The 24,120-nt window shown below is 42.1% G+C and overlaps 2 protein-coding genes across 13 annotated transcripts in view; one reads left to right on the top strand and one right to left on the bottom strand.

The window, feature by feature from the left end:
• The window catches only part of LOC147329686 (NACHT, LRR and PYD domains-containing protein 12-like), a 105,397-nt gene that overhangs the window by 49,218 nt on the left and 32,059 nt on the right, over positions 1-24,120 (bottom strand). For 2 of the 12 annotated variants that reach the window (XM_086290977.1, XM_086290980.1), the window contains exon 1: positions 126-599. The exons of 9 other annotated variants lie outside the window; for them this stretch is intronic. In XM_086290977.1, coding sequence (XP_086147103.1) covers positions 126-235 — 110 coding nt within the window. In that variant the 5' untranslated portion in view covers positions 236-599. Of the gene's footprint in view, positions 1-125; positions 617-24,120 lie in introns of those variants that run through there. One more of the 12 variants, XM_086290978.1, reaches the window with a different exon arrangement.
• On the top strand, positions 2,591-4,941 carry LOC147329689 (uncharacterized). Its single transcript, XM_086291017.1, has 5 exons — positions 2,591-2,825; positions 2,923-3,101; positions 3,198-3,291; positions 3,629-3,935; positions 4,674-4,941. The coding sequence occupies exons 1-5, from the start codon at positions 2,769-2,771 to the stop codon at positions 4,736-4,738; spliced, it is 702 nt and encodes a 233-aa protein (XP_086147143.1). The 5' UTR covers positions 2,591-2,768; the 3' UTR covers positions 4,739-4,941.

Raw genomic sequence — 24,120 nt, 5'->3', positions numbered from 1 at the left:
GAAACTCAAAAACATAGTTTGTAATATTTTAATCCTTATTTTTAAAACTGTTTTTGTCATTTTTCTTCTCCCATTGCATCAAAATCATTATTTACACTGAATAAATGAGTCAGCAGCTCTCTTACATTGTTGCTGCAGGTTCATTACTGAAGTTTGGAGGTTCTCCTTTGGACCAGTCACTCCTCACAGACACACAGCTGGATGCTGCAGATCCTGCTCCATCCTCTTCCTCCATCTTCTTGATGTCAGGGTGGAGTTAGTCTGAGAGGCAAACACACACACTCAGAGGTGCTGTTGTACTGGAAGCATCACACTGACGGGTTTCTAAAGTTCTCATTGATCATTTCATGGAGTTTCTGTGGTAAACACTGTCCTGTGACGTATGTGTTATGGTGAGGGTCATGAGGGCTAACCAGCCCCACTCCTTACTCCTCATATTTCAGCCTGAAGCACAATAACAGCCTAAACCTAACCAGGAGGCTGTAACCTCAAAGGGACTTCATGGTTAGAAATAAAGGTTCAATGAAATGAAGCAGATCATAAAAACATGAGTTCCAACTTTAAAAGAAGCATCCACACGATGACGGCACAGCAGAGGAGCACTTTCTCTAACACACTGATTCAGTTCCACTGACACAAGGACACACACAGGAAGGCACACACACACAAGCCTTTATAAGAAACAACACAATCATCTGCGCTTGACTTGTCAATCCAAGTCCTTAGCCCATGAGCCCGCGGTATCAGACCACAGATATTCTCTTACTTTGAAAAAATAAAGCCAGTTTTCAGAACAGACCTGATGTTTATGCTACAGCCTGTTTACCAATATAATCAATATCAGATATCAGAGCAACAGAAACCTCGGTGATCAGGACGCTGGGACTGAGAACAGGAAGTGGCTCAAACGTCACAGTTTCATAACGTCACCCTGAACTCCACTCACGAGTTTCTGTCGCCATTGTAGTTTTTAAAGTCCCGTGATGTGATAAAGGCGGGTCTTTCTGTGAATCCGCACGCTCATTGGCTAATAGCTCGAGATTGACACATCGTTATCCAATGAGCGTGCGGGAACTTCCGACATAAAGTTGTTTCCTTTGAAAAACCAAAGTCTGATTATTTTTGCCTCCACTGACGGAGCCTGTTGTTCCCGCCACAGAGACACAGTAATGTCAGAGCGGTGTTAACACTCACCCTGCCTCAGCACAGCTCTCACTCTCCTCCTGCTCTCTCACACTAAACGGAGGCTCAGCTAAACTCACTTCCTCTCTACTTACAGGAAACCAGCGCTCAGAGGAGCCGACCGGCCTCACATTTCACCCACAGACACGAACAGCGTGGAATTATTTTATGTCATAAGAAGAAACATATTCATGTTAACACTCACCTGCCTCAGCTCCACCTTCCTCCTCCTGCTGCTCTGAACGGAGGCTCAATACTTTCACTTTCACTGCTGCTCCCTAAACACAGAGGATGCTGGGACTTGTAGTTGTTTCCTTGCTGTGCGGTCTTCCTCTTTGTTTGTTTGTGTTTGTGTTCAAGATATTTCGATCATGTAAACATAGGGTTGCCAACTCCATGAGAAATAAATAAGGGACACCTCGTGGCCAGGGCCGGGCGACCCAGTTGTCTTCACCCTTCCCAGTGTGGTGAATTTTTTAGCTCTTTTTTTGTGTGTGAAATTATTTTTTTAACCATTTGACTTGAATTTGATTTAAGTAGATGCGTATTCTTTGTGATATGAACACATGAAAATCATTTAGCCATTTATTTTTAGCTCAAAATGACAACATTAACACAGTAAAACAGGTCTCTTTCTTAAACAGAAGCCTGTCCTGCTTAACTCTTGAGAATAAAAGTAAATCTTTCTTTAAAAGAACTCTGTCCTGCTTAATTTAAAATTATATAAATTAATAGAAAACAATAGAAAGAAAAATATTCTTGTAACAGTGCACATTTAGTGCATTTAGTGCAATTGGCTTCAGCTGAGGTATTATTTCAGCTTTTCTAATGCTAATCAGCTGCTCCTGTTTGTAAACCCGCTTGTTCCCATGATTACGCATCTTAACTCATCATCATTATTCATCTATGTATTACTTTTATGTATTAGTCATCTATTTGTTGTAATCATCTATCCTTGCAGTTGTTTATTACACAAAATAAATTATATTATCACACTTCTGGCCACATAGCGCTGATATTCACTGCACATGCCCATATTAACCTTAACCAGAGGGTTTAAAAAAACAAACCAGTGTTTACATACCATATCTGCTTCTGCCGTGGCCTGGTGGACAACAAATTGGTTAAGGGTTCCCCGAGCTTTCACGCCCCTCATGTTCTTCATGTGCCCACCACTAGAAGCATGCCTATGGAAAAAGTGCGCCGGCACACAGTGCAGTGCGCTTTAAAGGTGTTATCGTGCACTTTCCCAGCCAGGCGTTTTCCTTTTCCCATTCCTCCCTGTGCTTTTTTTATTTCTCTGAGGGGAACAAACATTGCTCGCTCGTGAGCGTGTCACCACAGCCGCTCACACTGCTCATGCACAAATACGTAAACGTTGGTGAAAAAGACGGAGCAGACCTTCCTAAAGGCCGTTATAACCTTGCACTGCCAGTGGTGAGCTGCACCAGCTGTGGCCTAATGTGGTCCCCCTCAGTTAAGGACTTCCAGGGTGGTGGATATTGGCCTGGCACCTTAAATTTCTGCACCCTGTTTTCAATGGATGTCTTTCAGTCTTTCTATGACATTAAGAAGCTGCAGCAGGGATGTCACTTAAGGCCTTTGTCAAAGTGCTGGATGAACGAACAGCCCATTTTGGAAGGGTGAGTTTCTAAATTTGTCAAGTTTAAGGAAATTGTGCAAATCAATGTTTATGATGACTGTCCGTGAATATTCTGTTGTTTGTCCTCTACTTAAAAGACTGGCCGAATATCAGCTGATGCCTTCAGCAAAAGTTTCTTGGAGTGGAGTGCTGTAAAGTTTGAGGTGGACAGGATGTGCAAGGAGCCATGCTTTAGCTGCCCTGCCTGCACTCCAGACATGCTCGCCGTCTCAGTTGATGGAAACCGCAAGCTTTATCGCTTTCAATCAAATGCAAGGTACGTTATGCATTGTGGACATAAATCAAATATGGATTTGTACAAAAATTGTATTTTGATGTTTCTTTTCAAACAACTGTCACCGTGTTCGTTCAGCACTTCAGAGCAGGGGAACTTTGAAGGTGTCTTCATTGAGAAAGATGAGGAAGTTGCTGAGTTTGTGAAATACATCCAGAGACACACAAATGATGTAAGATACACATATATATCAGTGCTGTCAGCGTTAATCTTGTTAAAATGACGTTAACGCCATAACCATATACTCATACGTGTGTGTGTGTGGATACATATTTGGATGGGTGGATATTTACTTTGTTTTTCTCTTGGTGTTGTCGTATTTACTTGACTTTATCTTAATGCATACTTCATTTTGTCACCATGTGTATTTATTTAAAAAATAAAAACATGTTTTTTATGAGGTGTTGTGTGAACGTGACTTAAGGCTAATTCAGCTAATTCTTTTGCATTTGTGTTAAAAAAGTTTGTCCCTGATAGGGCGCAATCACGTCGTGTCTTTGAGTGTGTAGGTCCCAGGGAAAGGGTTGTGTGGATCTTCATCTTGGACTGCAGCAAAGGAGTCGACCAAAAAGTCCACTGGGAAGTTGGATGAAGAGGGCATGGAAATAGCTGTTTGTTTGCTGTTAGTCCTCCTAGCTGCATTGAACATGTTTCGAGGGGAGATCTTTGCTTACCCCCTTTTTCTCCAGAGGAAGTTGGCAGCTAGCGTCCCAGGACATATTATGTTCCTTTGCTCCGATGTGGCCTGTAAATATTTCCCATATTTAACCAACGTGGCTCAGCAGCGCCCTGAGCTGAGGAACCTCTTGTCAATGCGTCCTTTTGGCTACGTTCACACTGCAGGCGAAAGCGCACCAAATCCGACTTTTTTGACCCTATGCGACCCATATCCGATCATGGTGTGACAGTGTGAACGGCACAAATCCGATATTTTCAAACCCAATTTGGGTCACTTTCGTATGTGGTACTGAATCCGATACATATCCGATGTTTCAGAAAGCGACTGCTGTGTGAACGGTCAAGTCGCATTAAATCCGTCTTTTACGTCACTGACACAAGACAGACACCAATTATCAGCGCCGGAGAAGCGCCCGTTAAGACATCGCAAACGCTTCCTGGCCATCCGGTGAAACTGCTGGGAAGACAGCGTTGGAGAAACGTGAACATTTTATTTGTACTGTATAATCTGCAGATTCTGACAGAAATCTGCAGCTATCCTTTGAAGCACCGCTCCTCTCTAAAACAGCAATAAGGATAATTGTTAGGTTATTTACATTATTATGTAAATAACAAAATAACTTAAAGCAAAAATTGGGAAACGTGAAGTCCGAAGTCTTTATATTAAGGGCCATCAGTCAAACAATATTGTTGCTCTGGGTCTAAACAGAGCACGTTGTGTGTGACATCTTCTTTTGGGCACGCGGGCCGCTTTGAGCGTTCACACTAGAGCGCGTTTGCTGTCGCATTTTATTTGTAGTGTGAACGAGCAGATAAAAAAATCGGATTTGATCAAAAAATCGGAATTGAGCATTAAGACCTGCAGAGTGAACGTAGCCTTTCTCTCCGTCATGCATGCAAAAGCTCACACTTGGATGTGCGAGGTATACTGCAGCTTGTAGTCTTGGATACGTTTAAGACATTTTGTTATAAGGTTGAATGAATTCAGCAGTCATGTATTGTGACCTCCTTTCTATAGATCAAATGGGGAGGTGCGTTTCAGGATGGGGCCGGTTCTACAGTTGGAGAAGAGGTGGAACAAGTAAACAGTTTCCTGTCTAGGGCGGCCATCACAACGAAGTACATGTCTAAAGCAGGTGTGTGTCTGTGTGTGAGATTCCACTCAGTCTCCTGCTCATTCATTCTTATTTGTATACTAACTGAAATGCAGGGCGAACAGACATGCTGAGCCTCCTGGCTTTGGGCTGGAACAAAAGGAAAGTGGAACAACTGGGCCGCACTTTGAGCCAGAGATATCTAAAGGTCATTTTTTCAACACCCATTTTAATGTGTGTGGTAATGGGGGGGAAACACCAGTACTCTAAAAATGTCCATATGAATGACATTTATTAATGTATTCTTAGATCATAAGGATCCTTAGAGAACAAGTGGAGAGCCTGAATGCGAGCAGAAATGAGCTGGGTGTGGATGACGACACACTGCAGCAATGGGCTGAAGGTGAGTCTCAATATAATGCACTCGTGTATAACAACAGGACCCACCATGGCCTCATTAAAGAACTTAGAGTTAAGATCTTTCTGACAGTGTCAACAAACAATGAAAAATAAGCTTGTAAAAGCAGAATTGATGGCAGAGTTGTTGCGTTTGATCAAATTGGATTGGACCTGGGTTGAAGTGATGTCGTACTAGTTGGTTTTATAAAGCTGAACACCAACATACTTGTTATCTCATGATAATGCAGCACATGAAGGCTCCAGATGTCTTATAATGAATATCATCAAGTCAGTGATTACAGAGTCCACTGTAGTTTGGTGACTGTTACTCATCCTGTGTTCTGATTAATATTCCTCTCACTTAGAAACGGATCAAACTGATGGCAGCCTTGGAGCGTTGCAGGCACGAGTAGAGGAGCTTGTCGTCATCATCAGAGTGCGAACACAAAGTCTTTACAGACAAAATGGTGTCACAGTTTCTTTGAAACGGACCGTTTGATGCTCAGTTTGTACAGCTTGTACAGCTACTTTGTAAACAGAATAAAATCAGATCCAGGTTTGTTTAAGCTGGATGTGATTTGTTCTAGCAAACGAATTGATGAGTGTAGATTAAAATGTAAATATATGCATTATGTGAAGGTGTTCCTTTTTATGATTATTTACAGATAGCAACAAGAGGCGACACAGAATTCACAAGGTCATCTTACATGAGAAGAAACGCTTGGCGGCTGCTGTTGACGACTACAACAAGGAAACAAGCAACAAAGCAAATCGTATCCAGTGATGCCCTCATGCAGAGCGACGTTTGGCCCTGGCAGAGCACAAGTGAACGTAAGCTCTTGACTTCTAAATATCCTTTTTAAACAAACTCCCAGTATCTGAGCAGCAGTTGAATGTTTTGTTCTTGAATCATAATATGCTGCTATGTTTTCCCATCTGATGTTGTTAAACTGCAGCTGCTGCTGACCTCCGGACAAAGAGAAAGGTCTTTGAGAAGGTGATGGCTGTGAGGCGCCTGAGAGAGGAGGAGATGATCCTTTGCAGGGAGATGCAGCATCACTGGACAGTGTTGCAAATGCGATCTGTGGTGTTGGGGACAATCTCCTCAGACTGTAAGCACATCTTTTATTTATTTATACATTTGGTGATGAATTGATTGAAAATAATAGCAGATGCTAAAGTCTTACTGGATCTTTTACCTATATTTGGGTTGCTAGCTAACACTGCCTTCTCCCTTAAAAAAAGTTTAATTACATGATCCTAACTCCTTGTGTTTATGAGGTGAGTTTTTTTGTTTGTTTGTTTGTTTTACTTATATTTAATAGTTTTGTTGTTTTTACAGCCTCCCTTGTTGGCATGTCGGAGGATGCACAGAAAGGACTCCATAGCCTGGTTTAAAAACAAAGTGAACTGAAAGCTGAAACGCTCAAAGTAAAGGACGTGTACAAGAGAATCCTCAGCCACCAACCACTCCTGGAAATGGACTCAGAGGAGGAGGAGGACGTTTCAGACGATGAGAGTGATTTGAGCACTTCTGATGAAGAGTGATTGTGTCATCATTGATGTTATGTTTGCTAGAATAAAAAGTTAATCACATCTGTTTAATGTGATTTTTATAATGTCTGTTTCAGAAATTGCTTATCAACAGACATTTTACATGTTGAGAAGAAAAATGTAATTCCCTTGGTGCAGTTGTTTACCCTGAATCATTCTTTCCCATCTAATTTAATGACTCGTGCACATGTTCAGATACAATAACATAATTGAATTCATGGGATGCTTTCTGGGCTGCTCAAATTACCACAAAATGTAAAAGCACCAGGCAGCACACTCACAAGGACATGTTTTGTTCAGTGTTTTGTTGAAGAAATCAACAAGTACAACTGAGATGTTTGCTGTAGTGGTGTGTTTGTTAAGAAGCATGCCAGCACACTGGTGAACTGACAGTCCCAGAATGCACCCGAGCCAGTGACTCGCCCCAGAACAAATGACATTAATTATCTAGAAAGACAACCGTGATCAAAGAAGAAGTAAAAGAGTAGGAAACAAAAGATAAGGAAAGGTACTGTGGGGTAGGAAAGAAAGGCCAGAGCTGTGCAAAATGACCTCCAGCAGGCCACAAATATGCACGTCTGCTCAAACGGTCAGATACTGACTCCATGAGGGTGGTATGAGGGCTCGACGTCCACAGGTGGGGGTTGTGCTTACAGCCCAACACCGTGCAGGATGTTTGGCATTTGCCAGAGAACACCAAGCTTGGCAACTTTGCCACTGGCGCCCTGTGCTCTTCACAGATGAAAGCAAGTTCACACTAAGTACTTGTGACAGAGTCTGGAGACATATTGGAGAACCTTCTGCTGCCTGAAACATCCACCAGCATGATGGTTGGGCAGTGGGTGACTAATGGTGTGGGTGGCATTTCTTTGGGGGACCGCACAGCCCCCCGTGTGCTCGGCAGAGGTAGCCTGACTGCCATTAGGTGCTGAAATTAGATCCTCAGACCCCTTGTGAGACTAAATGCTGGTGCGGGTGGCCCCGGGTTCCTCCTAATGCAAGACAGCGCTAGACCTCATGTGGCTGGAGTGTGTCAGCAGTTCCTGCAAGACGAAGGCATTGATGCTGTGGACTGGCCCGCCCATTCCCCAGATCTGAATCCATTTGAGGACATCTGGGACATCACGTCTCACTCCATCCACCAACTGCACCACAGACTGTCCAGGAGTTGGCAGATGCTTTAGTCCTGGAGTCTGGGAGGAGATCCATCAGGAGACCATCTGCCACTTCATCAGGAGCATGCCCAGGTGTTGTAGTGAGGTCATACAGGCATGTGGAGGCCACACAGACTACAGAGCCTCATTTTGACGTGTTTGAAGGACATTACGTCAAACCAGATGAATGATTCTGTATTGCACTGATCAAGGAACCAACCCAATAGGAGCTAAAGGCATCTTCTTCACATTACTTAACATAGTGAGTTTATACTATGTTTAATGTGCATTTTCTTCATCAGTTTAGAACATAACATGTTAGCGCTCCCTGGTTCTTTTTGGAGACAGATCCTGAGACAGCAGGCAGCTTTGGAGAACTCATGCCAGCTGTGGTCAATAAGGAATCCTTTGATTTAATATTGATTTCATGACAACTATCCTCAGGCACATATTCCTGGATATATACAATGACACGAGTAGACACTAACCCCCAGCAGTCTGGTGCTATGACAGCATAACTAAGGGCTGACCTGAACCAGCCCCAACTATAAGCTCTATAAAGAAGTGAAGTCTTATGCCAACTCTTAAAAGTCTTGACCATGTCCACCTCCAAAACTCATAATGGACTTTGGAGGTGGACAGCTATCAAGCTCCTCACAGAGGAGCAGCTTGACAGCTAAAAGCTCCCAATTTAGTTTAGTCCAAATACATGAATTCAAATTGAGGTGATAACTATTTATCAACAGTATGAATGTCTGTTCCCGTCCAACAAAGTTGTTACTACATACCATGTTGAGCAGGGCTTCCACTTGACTTTAACTTCTTTTTCCTGAAAAACATGATATAAACAAACAATTAATTCAGAAAGACATGCAGGTTGCATACAAAAAGGAGCCTACAAACATTTGTGTACTGTTGAATGGCTCAATATATTATACAGTTAGTTTACAAAAACATAAGAACCACTACAATGCTTGTACTGCCAGCATCGAGTGCATGTCAGCAAAGCAACACTGCTTACATTGTGGCTCACAAGCTCCACTCCTTTTCATCAAAACCAAAATTTTATCTACATTCTGTTTTTTACACTTTAAATCCCAGTTAGGTTAAATATTACCAGTAGCTTTTCAGATAAAACAGTAATAAAGTCCTAATGGTTTCATAAATCTTCATATTTTTTTTCATATAAGCATCGGGGACAAGGCTGTCTTGCAATTGTTGAGGTCACTAGTGTGCGCCCTATTTCTTCCAGGATCACTCTTCATTTGTAGGTTTTAGTGGACTCCTACTACTGTGAAGTGGTTTTCATGGGACAGGGGCTTGTATTCCAAGATCTGGGAGATTGTAGAAATGAGCAGTGATGCCCTTCTTGCCATCTTTCCAGAAATATCAGTGATCTGGAAGCTGTTAGGCTGACTTACAGCAGCAGCACTTTCTGCACCTGCAGAAACTCCAGGACACATTTACTAACAGTGTTTGTTGCTGTGTGTGCTGCAGCTGCAGCTTTGAATTTTTTTTGAGAGCTAATATTTTGGCTTTGGTGTCTTGTTATGAAATGTACAAGAGTAAGAGTGTTAGCATGTGTGTCAAAGCTACGTTTGACTGGGAAACTCAAAGCTCAATAACCTGTATCAACAACAATTCACTGCAGCCTGTGTAATATTTGATGCATCATAATTTATTCCAGTCTATCTTGCAAATACATGTTTGCGTTGCAATGTCATGCACAACACACACAACTATTAGAGCCTTAAGATCAAACCTGCGTCATTCTTTTGGTCCACTGCAGTGTAGCAGTCAAACAAGGAGAAGTGAAGTGGCCCCAAATGGCCAGGATAGAGATCAGAGGGTTAATGCGTAAAATGCATAAAAATATTATTGATTACAGGATAATACATTAATGTTAATATCAACAATAAGCTTTTTACTCTGAAGTTACAAGTATAAACAATGCTGTTGCATTTACACTTACATTTTTTACTATAAGTATGGAAACAAGTGAACAGCATTTTATAATAAGTTTAACTGGAATTCTGTACACTGAAAAACAAACAACAGATAAAAAACACAAACAAACAGCCAGTGCCTTCATCTGTCCATTAAATGTCAAACATCGCTTTGACCTGTAGTCTCTGCTCGTCAGCACATGCTTTTAAAAAGAGCTCCATGTCCTCTGCAAACTGAAAAACAAAGAGGAAGAAGTCCCTCTACACAAAAACACTGTGGATGACAGGCCAGGCAAACATCTATTGACCTGTTTGAATGCCTCCTCATCATGTGAGCCTTGAAGTTTTTTTGTAAGAAGACTAAGACCACAGTGAGGACGTTTCATTTTCATGGACTTTCCACAAGCCCCAGTTTCATTTAGCACAGAGGGTGGAGCACATGAATGTTCTACCCAAGATTCAGGAAATGGTTTAGATGCTGGAGACGAGACATGGAGAGGGAGACGAGGCTCCACGGAGAGTTCAGTGGGGAGCAGTCCTGAATGCTGACATGACAATAATTGCCTTGCCATATCCCCACGCTGTATGACTGTCATGTTACAGAAGGGCAGTGAAAGTGCACCGGCACATCATTTTGTCTGTAAGAGAGAAAAAAAGAAAAAAACATGTAATTTAAATGTAGTTGTATAGAATGCAGTCAGTTTATCTAACAATCAGATTGTACATATTAACAAAAATATCCAAGCCGTCCTCAATAATGAAAGCAAAATGGTGTGGATCACAAGACCTGTCAGGAAATGTGGTGAACAGGAAAAATATTTAATGAAAACACTTTTTTCTCTCGCTGATGAATGAACTGAACTGTACAATGTGAAAAATAACTTTTAAGTCAACAAAGACCTGCAGAGGTGCTGAAAAGAAGTGCATATTTATGACTTTAACTATGAGGTATATTTAATACCAACATACCTTTGAAAGGCAAAGCACTTTGAATGTGTCCATTTATATGCTGCTCAATCTTTGCCCTGACAGCAGGGCTGAGAGTGGGGCACAGAGGGCAGTGAAACAGCCAACACGTGGTGCATTCCTGCAATTCTGGCCTGGAGGCAGAACTCCAATTTGATATTTGCATCTAAAACAGAGAGAAAAACAGATAAACACCATATACACATTTAAGTTCAGGTTTTAGCAGAAATAACACGTTACAGTTAGCATGTAAGAGATTTGGGAGAAAATTCTTTACAAAAACATAATTTACAAGAAACTTTTATTTGTGACATACGTATCTATTGACATATAAAAGACAATTGAACAAAGGCTAACTAACATCTGGGCAATAAAACAGAATAAATAGAGAATATTAGTATTTATACATACATAAAACTCTCTGTGACGACCTTTACAATGTTTTTGCAGGTGGAATGAGAGACATGAATAAAGTGCAATATGCAGTAAATGGAACAATGTGCATTGATGTTACAGATCGTGAAAAGTAGTGAAGTGAATTTGTTCATAACAAGCAAAAATCAAATACGTTTGAAACTGACCACTAAATGCTAACCAGAGGTGTCAAAAGTGCACATTCTTACTAAAGTTTAGATGCCTCGGGGGTCTGACCGTTGTTGTAGCGCTAACAAAGTGCCAACGTAATCAGTGTAAGCAAACTAGATGATTCCTACAATTATATAATTATTAACGGCAAATTTAGACATGAAAGACTCTGTAACAACCTTTACGATCCACTTGCAAGGTTTCCACAGTCGATGGCTGTATCCCAATTCAGGGTCTGCAGCCTTAAAGTTCGCAGCCTCAACGGTCCATGAACTCTGAACATCTGAACTCTGAAGCATGAACTCTGTGTCAAAGATTCAAGTTGCAGTTATTTATATTTCCTATCACCTTAAATCTTCACTCAAAGACACTCAAGTATCTGTGACAGTGTGTATATAGATGTATCATATATAAGAGAGAAATATTGTTCTTTTAATATGTTGGCATTACTAAATGTGGCTCAGTGCTTACATATATGTGTAAAAAGCAAATGTACGAGCTGTGATAACTGTGTCTGATAGAATGAAGAGTAGACTGATAAATGAAATATTCCTTTATTGGGTGAGAAAATCAGACCATGTCATAACTGCTTTAAGTCATACAGAATAGACATCAGAGCCTTAAACAGGCTGACTTCTGCTAAATGGGTCAAACTGGGCAGAAAGTCTACAAACACATAACATCCTTATAGAATATGATGTAACACTATAGATCAACTTAGCTCAGAATATATAAAGCAAATAAACAATCACAGCAATATGATGCAACAAACACAGCAGTGCTACTGATCCAAAATACTCAAAGCTTCATAGAACTGAAACAAACATTTATTTTTAGCTCCATTCTGCTGCTGATACAGACTTTAGGTTTCTGAACATTAAACTTGTTGCTGCCTTTCATAGTGTGTAACTTGAAGGCCCTGAGTACTTTCTCCCACACTGAAAACACTGGAATGACAACATTATTTGAACATTACCTAATAAGACTGATTCAGGACAGACAGTTATGTTAAACTTTCCTAGCAGTCCTTCACAAACAGGGAACAGTCTGTCTATTCTCTCCATCTGTCAGCTGCTGCTGGCTCTTCCTCCTCCTCTTCCTCACACACTGCTGAGTTTGTCCTGGTTTGTCCATCAGGGCTGCAAAGCCTCACAGATGATGTGCAGCAGTGGGTCCCTCAGTCTGTCCTCACTCTGGACACTTGCAGTCGTCACACATGGAAATCAAATGTGTGATAAGGTGCAGGATTCAAACACAAGTGTGACTTATAAACACATGTTCATACTTTTATTCCACAATCAGAGAGAAAGAAACAGAGAGAGAGTGCAGGACCATAGCTGGACTCGCCATCGGGCATACCGGGCATTTGCCCGGTGGGCCGCTGGCGATTTTTTGCTTTTATGGGCCGATCGATTTTTTTTTTTTTTTGGAAGGGTATAAATAATGAAAGGTGTTGGATTGGCCAATTGGTCATGATCGACTCTGGGCTGGACCAATTACAGCCGAGGAGGGCGGATGCACCCTCCCCCTTGTTTAGCAATCTTATAGATGAACTAAAGAAAATGGAGAACAAAAAAAGGAAAGAAGGTGCAGAAAAAATTAGGGCCAAAAAGAAACAAGCCCTTCAGGCAGATGCTGCCAAATGTGCAAAAATAACTGAATTGTTTGGCGGTAGCTGTGGCATAGCTTCCACAGATTTAGCAACATCAGCAAGTGGTGGAGGCCAGCAGGTGGATAAGGGAAAGGGGAGGCAAGAGGAGGAGAGACCCGAGGCCGCCACCGGTCATAGTGGCAGAGGAACTGAACTTCAGGTAAGAAGTTATGACCTGCTGTCTATCTGTGTCAGATATAAACCAAGTTTAGTTGTAGTTTGTTTTCGTTGTGCTGACTTTTTACAGTCGCTTAGAATAACTGGTACTAGCTAGCATGACGGAGTTTATATACTGCTGGGCGGGTGCTATGAAGTTACTGATAGTAAATTTTATTTTATGCTTAAGGTTAGTTTCTCAAACTCCTCAAAATCTTAACAAATTGTGCCAATCCTTACATGTTGCACCAGGCTGATTTATCATCAAAAGTGGAGAAGTCTGTGACAGAGGAGACAGAAGAGCAGCAGAGAGAGATGGAGCAAGAGAGAGAAATAAAAGAGCAGGAGATGGAGATGGAGAGATGACTTTATGTCATCCATGAGGGATGCATTTGACATATGTTTCACATATTATAGCCCAACAAGTTACTTATAGCAATTTAAATACGAGCAATCACTTTTTGGCAGACAATCACTTTTTGGCACAACACCGGCTATTTTTTGTGTTTCTTTTTATCGCTCTGTAGCTGAGTTCAATTGAAAGCCTGCATGCGCTAGTACCTCTTGCCACAAGTTCCCAGAATCCTTTGCGGTTTTACCCCTGAATGACGTCACATTTTTGGTGGGCCGGTCTCTAGTCAAAATGCCCAGGCCGATTTTTTGTCCCAGTTCAGCCCTGTGCAGGACAGACAGACAGGTGACAGTCTCAGGTGTACACACTGCTACACAACAGCACCAGAGAAGGAGGATTTAGTGTTTGTGTTATTACGAGTGCTAAACAAGAAGAGTTCCCAGATGGTGCAGTGGACACATGTGTGACTCCTGTGATTAAAGCATCTTTCTTTCAGCTTAACAAGTGAACCGTCAGCTCGTTCAAACACACGTTAAAGTCCGTTTGGCTCGACACCACCGAACAGAGGCAGCAATATAACATAGCTAACATTAACAGTGCAGTGAATCCTGCTTGTGCCGTGATATTCAGGACTGCAAACCTAGCAGCATCACTGACTTTCAGCTTGTTGTGTTTGTGGATAAATGACTGACTTTAATTATCCACAAAATCATCACATTCTCTGTAGGATTAAGGTCGACTATTGAACAGCGTATATTTTAAAGTAAAGGCTTTAAAACCAAGTAAACGCTGAAAGTACAAACATCACTAATGTCACATAACTTTGCCAACATGTGGCCAACAGGAATGTTTTAATGTTCTTCATTATTAAACATTTGCACATAAATAAGTGACATAATATTCAGTACTTACTTCTGAAAGTTTACTCTTCAGCCGCCCCTCTTCCGCCGTTTTCTTTCGGCAACATTATCCACACCCACCGCCGCGCCGTTCTCTCAGAACTGAAGAAACTTCTTGGATAAAACGTCTTCAAGAAATTTAAAGCAGTTCAGACGCTTTTCTTTCCCAGCTCCTCAGACTGTCCACCCTGTTAGCTTCGTTAAGCAGCCATGAAGAGTAGAAGGCCAAGTATGAGTTTCAAACAATAAACACATTTATTTTTAAACCCTGCAAATAAACAACATTAACATCAAAAGTTTTACATTTCCTAAATGTATCCCACAATCTGAATATAACACCCACTTCCCCACGTTTGATCCGCTGTGTTAAATATGATTAAGAACAGAATTCAATCATTTGCAAATCCTATAAACCAGTATTTTAAACAAAGTGAGAAAATGAAACATTTAAAGAAAAATATTAGCCCATTTTGAATTTGATGGCAGCATCCTCTCTCCAAAAACTAAAGGCTTTACGATGTTTAGTGCTGGACCATGTTGGTTAATGTGTAAACTCAACAGTTTCCATTTTGATTAACCTGACCAACATCTAACATAGAACACCTTTGAAGTGGACCTCGCACCCTGTGGATAACTTCAAACACGTCGAGGTCTTCAGAGGCTGAACTTTGACCCAGCATCACAAGGAGCGCCATAAACACTTGTTACGGTTATTAGAAGGAAGCCAGCCTTTAGACATCCCCACAACGACATCGTGACCAAGGGTCTGTTGCATGATTTTTAACATGGCTACAATGTGTCGTCTGCTGAGTCATCGTTTAATACAACAACGTACTGAAAGAGAGCATTCAGCATCTGACTGAGCTGGACTAACCTTCCCTTTCAAAAGTGAAAACTGCAACATAAAACTGGAATACAACCAACTTCTAATGAAATGTAACATTTTATAACATGAACACAGATTCCAGGTGAGCTGTGTCTTCCAGGACTGGATTTACCAGAACAGGTATGAGGACGGTGCCTGACGGGCATGTACGAGCTGGAGTGGATCCCAGCTAACACAGGGTGAGGAGACAGACGACCGTTCACGCTCACACTTATTCACCAGTTAACCTAACCCCACTACCTGAATGTGTGTGAACTGTGGGAGGAAGCCAGAGTCCCCTGAGAGGACCCACACAAACACAGGGAGAACATCCAACCTCCACAGAGACTCTCTCTGCACTAAAAGCACAAAATAAAAACCACACCGTCATGTAATTCAAGAAACTGGTCTTAAAAACAGTTAATCTAATATGTCCACATGGAGCCCGTGTTAAGGTCTGTACTGGGCTTCAGAACATCAAGTGAACAACGTCAGATGGGACCTGGGTGCGTTGTCTCCTGATAGAAAGTGCTGAGGATCAGAAGGACTCAGGGACAACACGATATCTGTCCAGCAGAGGGCGGCATTATTCCAAACGACTCCATCCTAGAAACATGATGTGGAACAGCTGACCTGTAGATCTGCTCAAGAACAATCGTCACAGTCTGATCACAGTCAGTCCCACGTCTGCCATGTTCTCAGCTTCCTTTAGTACAGGTAGCTTTAATGATCATTTCAAGTGTGGTTGTTTCATGGAAACAGAGAGCAGACTGCAACATCTGTGACAGCCACCTCTAACACTCTGATGGACGTGTGGACAGCAATGCTGCCTGGAACAGTACCGATGTTTCAGGGCTGATGACGTTTTTGGGTGGGACATCTACATCCTGACATATCAAGGTTACTTTACTTTTACGTAAATTTGCTTTACAGAAAAATAATAGCGTTTGTCATCCCTTCACAAACACACACATCGATTTAAACCTGACAGACACATATTTGGAAATTAGACGCGATGAATCAAATCAGAAAAACAGTTATTAGTTATTAAGTTTAGTGACGGCAGCAGGGACAAAGCTGCTTTTATAAGACTTTGTCCTGCATCATTCTCATGATAAAACAGACTCAATGGCCCCAAGATATTTATATGACTGCACTTGCTCAGGTTTGTCCGGATTTCAAACTATTCTAAAAGTCTTTTGATTCAAATCTGGGGCTGTGTTATTGAAAGCAGCAGAGAAATCGATGAACTGAAGTCCTTTACTCTCTACATGTTTGACAATCAGGTGAAGTAGAATCAAAAGCGCGTCCTCCACTCCTCTATTGGGCTCATGTGCAATCTGCATTGAATCAAGCTGAAGTTCAGTGTCTTCCATAATCACATTTCTGATGATTTGTTCAAAGACTGAGGTGAGGGCAGCAGGCCTGAAGTCGTTTAGAACTTTTGGACGACTAGATTTAGGACCAGGAACCACAACAGCTTCTTTCCCAAGAGAGGGCATGAACGATTTATTCAGAATAACCTAAAATATAGGACTGAGTTCTTGAGCACAAGTGTAGGAGCCATATGAGTTGTTCCTTTTTGTTTTGGATTAAGAGGGTTGGTTTAAATGCACACCTTGTATTGGTGCACGGGTGTGAGGCGTGACTCGTGGGCGTGTTAGGTGATAAATGTGGTTGCACTCACCTGATGAGCAGAAAGGTCGGGTGAGCATGAGGGGAAACCTGTTGACCCCAGCTTGAGTCATTGTGATGCATTTTTGGCTGTAACTTGATGTATGCTTTATGCACTAATTGATGCCATAGGCCGATGTTGTAGTTTGGTGTAGTAATTGGTGTAATTCTTTGTGAGTTGCAGTCATTGTGTTTGTGCAGTCTGTGCATTTGTTTAATAGTTCGATGAGCCGTTTGGAATAATGCCGCCCTCTGCTGGACAGATATCGAGTTGTCCCTGAGTCCTTCTCATCCTCAGCACTTTCTATCAGGAGACAACGCACCCAGGTCCCACCTGACGTTGTTCACTTGATGTTCTGAAGCCCAGTACAGACCTTAACACGGGCTCCATGTGGACATATTAGATTAACTGTTTTTAAGACCAGTTTCTTGAATTACATGACGGTGTGGTTTTTATTTTGTGCTTTTAGTGCAGAGAGAGTCTCTGTGGAGGTTGGATGTTCTCCCCGTGTTTGTGTGGGTCCTCTCAGGGGACTCTGGCTTCCTCCCACAGTTCACAGACATTCAGGTAGTGGGGTTAGGTTAACTGGTGAATAAGTGTGAGCGTGAACGGTGGTCTGTCTCCTCACCCTGTGTCTGCTGGGATCCACTCCAGCTCGTACATGCCCGTCAGGCACCGTCCTCATACCTGTTCTGGTAAATCCAGTCCTGGAAGACACAGCTCACCTGGAATCTGTGTTCATGTTATAAAATGTTACATTTCATTAGAAGTTGGTTGTATTCCAGTTTTATGTTGCAGTTTTCACTTTTGAAAGGGAAGGTTAGTCCAGCTCAGTCAGATGCTGAATGCTCTCTTTCAGTACGTTGTTGTATTAAACGATGACTCAGCAGACGACACATTGTAGCCATGTTAAAAATCATGCAACAGACCCTTGGTCACGATGTCGTTGTGGGGATGTCTAAAGGCTGGCTTCCTTCTAATAACCGTAACAAGTGTTTATGGCGCTCCTTGTGATGCTGGGTCAAAGTTCAGCCTCTGAAGACCTCGACGTGTTTGAAGTTATCCACAGGCTGCGAGGTCCACTTCAAAGGTGTTCTATGTTAGATGTTGGTCAGGTTAATCAAAATGGAAACTGTTGAGTTTACACATTAACCAACATGGTCCAGCACTAAACATCGTAACGCCTTTAGTTTATGGAGAGAGGATGCTGCCATCAAATTCAAAATGGGCTAATATTTTTCTTTAAATGTTTCATTTTCTCACTTTGTTTAAAATACTGGTTTATAGGATTTGCAAATGATTGCATTCTGTTCTTAATCATATTTAACACAGCGGATCAAACGTGGGGAAGTGGGTGTTATATTCAGATTGTGGGATACATTTAGGAAATGTAAAACTTTTGATGTTAATGTTGTTTATTTGCAGGCAGTGGCGGTCCTAGCCTGTTTGGCACCCTGGGCGAACAATCCCTCTGGCGCCCCCCCCCCCCCCCCCCCCCCCACACACACACACACACACACAGACACAAATCCTTACACACATTAACATAAAGCTGCTGCACACACACACACAGAGAGAGAGAGAGAGAGAGTATGCATTGTATGCAGACGGCTACCAAACAGCCATCATAATTCGTCATACAATGAGAACAGGACAAATCAACAATTGACAAGGACTAATTAATATTTAAATCTGTAACATAATGTATTGTTTGGAGTTTAGTCTGTTACTGTTTGTTTTTTTTACCATTTCTTCTTGGAGCAACTGTAACCCACATAATTTCTGACTCACTCTGATTCTGATAGTTTCAGGATGACCTGCCATTATCCAATCACACATCTGCTTACCTGCATCTTTTGCTCGTTTCTCCTCCTCTTCTTTTCTATTTTTTCTAAGTTGAGCACCATGATGGCTTTGAACTTTTCTTGTCCATCTTCCATTGGTTTTAATTTTGCACTCCAGTATGAACACAAATCCCCCAACACAAGGATCACCACAACATGATCTAATAGACCGACACCTTAGTTCACAGATTCACTTCATCTAGGGTGCATTTCTGAGATTTCACACAACCCAGGATTCAAATCATGAATACATAATGGACTTGGATTTACAACATTATAAATGAAATGTGCTCTTTTTGGAAGCAGCAGGGGCCCCCTCCCCTCAAACTGTAAATTTAAATTGTTATTGATCCTTTACCCCTGGTCCTAAAGTGTATATTTATTTTCTTACTCTTCTTATTGTTTGTTTACTTGCACTGCTGTAACTGGAGCCTCGTCATCTCATATCTCTGTATACTGGACTGTCTGTAGCGGAGATGACAATAAAGTTTACTTTGACTTTGGCAGCGAGCAGGCGCACCGAGGGCTCTCGCGCTCACTTTCGTGTATAGAATTTCGAAAAAACATTGGTGCAAATTATAAGTCTGTATCATGATGCCTGGTGTTTTTGTGTTTGTTGGTTTGTTTTTATTTTTCTTTATTTTGTGAGTTGGTTATTAGATGCTGCTCCAGCCGGTCAGACTCATCTGGCTAACCTAACAGCAGTCCTGGCCAGGCTAGAAAAATATGGATTGAGAGCAAACAAAAACAAATGTGAGTTCTTCAAGGATGCCATTGAGTATTGTGGACACAAGATCGACAGACATGGGCTCCACAAAACCGAGGACAAAGTTGAAGCAGTCCTGAAGGCACCAGACACTAAAAATGTGAGTCAGCTACGTTCATTCTTGGGCTTAATTAATTATTACCACAAGTTTCTACCAAACCTTTCAACAGTCCTGCACCCGCTGAACTCTCTGCTGCAACAAAATGTCAAATGGAAATGGACAAAAAACTATGAAGAGGCATTTAATTTAGTTAAGTTAAGCAGCTCATTACATCAGAGGAGGTTCTGACACACTTTGACCCCAATCTACCACTTCGCCTCGCCTGTGATGCCTCACCATATGGCATTGGTGCCGTGCTATCTCACAAAATGCCTGATCGATCCGAACGACTACTTGCCTTTGCCTCAAGGTCCCTAAATGCAGCCGAGCGCAACTATACGCAGATAGACAGAGAAACACTCAGTCTAGTGTGGGGAGTGAAGAAGTTTAATCAGTATTTATATGGACGACACTTCACCCTGATCACAGACCACCGACTGCTGGTGTCCATCTTTAACCCTCAGAAAGGTATTCCAACCATGGCTGCGGCACGCTTGCTTGGGCTTTGTTCCTGGGTGCACACACCTACACCATTGAGTTCAAAGGGACAAAGCTACATGGAAATGCAGATGGACTTTCACGTCTCCCACACATGCAACCCACCGAAGAAATGACTGATCCAGCTACTGTGTTTCATGTTACACAAATGGAACCCCTACCTGTCACAAGTGCTCAGGTGAAAAGAGAAACGAGCCAAAACACAATCTTGTCAAACGATCTTACTGTGAATGGTTGGCCGTCCTGTAGTGACACTCAGTTCTCTGCGTACTCCACCCGCAAAGACCAACTATCCGTTTGCCAAGGATGTGTCATGTGGGGAACTCGTGTCATCCTGCCACCCAAACTACGTACAAAGGTACTGGACTCACTGCACGATGGACATTTGGGTGTTAAGATGAAAGGTCTTGCTAGAAGCTATGTTTGCTGGCCAGGCACTGATTGTGAAATGGAGAATATGGCTAAATCCTGCATTGTTTGCCAGCAGACGCTGCGCCAGCCTCAAACAGCACCTGTACACGCGTGGGAGTGGCCATCCGCTCCATGGCAACGCATTCATATAGACTATGCTGGCCCATTTATGGACCAAATGTTCCTGGTTGTGGTTGATGCCCACTCAAAGTGGCCAGAAATCTTCCCCGTAAAGCAAGCAACAGCTGCCAGCACGATCAATAGTCTTTGGTGACCGTTTGCACGCACAGGTCCGCCACAGCAGCTCGTAAGTGACAATGGTCATCAGTTTACTGGAGAGGAGTTCCAGTGTTTCCTTGGGAGTAACGGCATACGACATATCACTTCAGCTCACCATCATCCTGCAACAAAGCTGAACCAGCCAGTCGCACAGAGGGGAAACCGCTACAACAGAAAATTGACAATTTTTTTACTGTCTTACCACTCATGCAACAACTGGACACACACCTGCAATGCTCTTCATGGGATGAGATCTGAGATCACATCTAGATTTGCTGAAACCAGACATTCGCAAGGATGTCCAAGATAAACAGTCTTCCATGGTGGAAGCAACAAGAAACAAAACCAGGTTCTTCAATGTTGGACAAAGAGTTCTCGCCAGAGACTACAGAGACCCAAGTAAGAAAAGGCAGTCTGGCACGATTCGTTCACGGACCGGACCGCTGATATACACCATAAATGTTGGAGCCAACTTAGTCTGGCGTAGACATGTTGATCAGATTCTAGATGCAGAATGTCACGTGGTTCCAGAGCAACCTGAGAGGACACATCTACACCTCAAGATTCAGAAGAGTTTGCCCTCGCTTCACCACCTGAGGTTCAGGGTTTACGTGAAACCACCAATGTTCAAACACCTGAACTTTCCACACAGAGCACTATGGACTCTGACCAAAGAGGCAGACGTTACCCTGAGAGAAATCGCAGAGCACCTCAGAGACTGAACTTATAGGTTTCCAGTTCATTTTGTAAGGAAAGCAGTTAAAATGTTTAAGAGGAAACAACCTACCTCTATGTTGTAAATCACTGAGTAGGTGTCATATTTCAGTTTAAGTACAATTATTGGGTTACGGCATTTACCTGAAAATATCTCGATTGTTTGATACTTATGTTCATCAAAGCTGGATGGGAGGAGCTGTGATGTATTTAGTAAAATCAGTCTATATTTTGTGGTAAAGTAGAGAACACCAAGCGTGGTGCATGTGTGCATTGATATGCCTGTGCCTTTCCACAACAAGGTTAATAAAGTAAGTTACTAACAACCAAAAATGTGTTGTTACTTTACCAGTTGAGTTATAAGAGAGAACATAACAAACTGGTTGAGATCCTGGATTAAAGAGGGAATGGGAAGGGAAGAGGAGTACAGAGGACTGATTGGTCGGTTCGTGAGGTGGTGTGAGGAGAATCACCTGAAACTGAATGTGGCCAAAACAAAGGTGCTGGTGGTGGACTAATTGTAATTTAAAATGTGAACATTTTAGCTGTCCTCCATCATTCTCCCTGAGGAGTCGAGTTACGGTGACTTTGTATCTTCTACAAGAGACGCACAAGAGCAAGTTTAAAAAAAACTGTAGAGGAAAATATGGCAAAGTCCCAAGACTTACAAAAGGAAGCTTATGCTAGACGAGTCCAGAAGTACAGAAACCTTGTGTACAGCGTTGGAGATGAAGTTCTTCTCTTGAACATGAAACGTGGAAGGAAGGGAGGAAGACTTGATCCAGATTTTTCAGGACCCTACACAATTCAAGACATCGCTGGCAAATGTGTGAGATTAAAAAACACAGAAGGAGCAACTTTAAGAAATCACTACAGCATTGACCATATCAAGCCATACAGAAGAAGCCACCATGTAAATATCAGTGACAAGTAAAAATACCCAACTCGCAGTCAGACAGTGAACAGCAGCACAGACCTGAAGATGCCCCCCTGCCATCCTACTGCTAACCCTCAGTGCCAGCAAAGTCCAGAGGATTCATTATGCACCCAAAACGGCTGACACAAGGAGTTTAATTGTGTTCCAGGACCAGAAACGCGTGAACAAGAACTTCCCTCCCGGAAACAAAGCTTAGAAAATGAAGGTGACATAGTGAACAACTCTTTTTGACCAGTTGGTCATTTGTTGCCAGTTTGGCGTTGCAACTTAATTGACTGTTGCATGACTTTGTTTGCATTTTGCAGTCTTCAACTCATATTGGATGTAAAGAAACGTGCAACGTGCACTGAGCTTGTGGAAGTCTGGAAATGGATCTGCCTGTCAGTAATTTTCTCTTTTGCCCACCCGCTGTACCTTTCCTATTTCTCTGCGTGTAAATGCATGCCTATTGTATTGACTTTTTCCTGTTGTGGCCCGTCGGCCTTTACCAAGCGTATCCACTAGAAATCTCATGCATGCCTAAGCTAACTTATCATATTTTTCTTTTAGTAAAGAGGCTATGGCGTGCAAAGGATACTGGGCGCTTGGAGGCAGCTGTTGGACCATACAAGTTATTTTTCGAACACTGCAGGGGTCACGGTGGTTTCTGATGAGGTAAGAGAACTTATCATTATTGAGTCTGATTTCGAGGTTCTGCTCCTTCTGAAGCATTTGCAGTGCAGAGACCATTAATAGTTTAAAATGTGCGAGTAGGTCGGGGGGTTTGTATTGCAAAACTCTGATAAGGTTTCACCCATTCACTTCAACAGGAAAAAATGTTATCAACCACAACACAGATGTTGTGACATCATAATACCCAGTTCCAGTATATGCAGAAAGAACCTTTATCAGCAATTCGATTCCTTTAGATGTTTTTGTGTACAGCACTCAAGCAGTTACTTCAAAAATTGTTGCTGTTGTTGTATAAACTCAGATTTTTCAAAACAGGTCATTGATGCATATCTGCACCGTGTTATTGACAGACGAAAGGTAAGTAAGAAATGTCATTTACCTACTAATTTTGAAATAAAAAAAAAAAACCTATTTACTGTTCTATAACATTTTTGTATACTTGTGCAGAATGCTGCACACCTGCTCTGTTCAGTAGTTGCAAGCTCGTTGTTTTCTGGGCAGTTCAGATGCCTCAACTGGTATGTTGAAAGCTCAGAAGTGGTCCAAACAGTTGACTCCTTTCTGTTGCTGAGGAAAGAGTTCGGTTCCTTTAAAGAAGACTATATTTGAAAACACCCTGAGACGCATGGTACCTAAGTAAATCCAAATTACTCTGCACTTCCAATCCCACAGATGAAGTTCCCAGTTGAAGACGTGGCTGTGCCCTGTGAACTTTGGTACACACTGGATTCTTGTGGTATGTGTTCATTTTGTTATTAATTTGCATAATTTGTTGTGAAGCAGTTTCTTGCACAAAGTGTTATTTT

The sequence above is a fragment of the Aulonocara sp. 'chitande type north' Nkhata Bay genome, linkage group LG5 (genome assembly GCF_057382095.1).
Source record: "Aulonocara sp. 'chitande type north' Nkhata Bay isolate Kocher_YH1m ecotype deep benthic linkage group LG5, A_spYH_male_GT1.1, whole genome shotgun sequence".
In the NCBI taxonomy this organism is placed as follows: domain Eukaryota; kingdom Metazoa; phylum Chordata; class Actinopteri; order Cichliformes; family Cichlidae; genus Aulonocara; species Aulonocara sp. 'chitande type north' Nkhata Bay.
The sequence above is the reverse complement of the archived record's forward strand: the minus strand, read 5'-3'. Positions and strand labels throughout refer to the sequence as shown.

Bases quoted from the DNA above. Each gene is read 5' to 3' on its own strand.
- LOC147329689 (XM_086291017.1), top strand. From the start codon at position 2,769: ATGTCACTTAAGGCCTTTGTCAAAGTGCTGGATGAACGAACAGCCCAT. The intron at 2,826-2,922 runs GTGAGTTTCTAA...TCTACTTAAAAG, and splicing joins GAACAGCCCATTTTGGAAGG to ACTGGCCGAATATCAGCTGA. The intron at 3,936-4,673 runs GTCCTTTTGGCT...GAGTGAACGTAG, and splicing joins GAGGAACCTCTTGTCAATGC to CCTTTCTCTCCGTCATGCAT.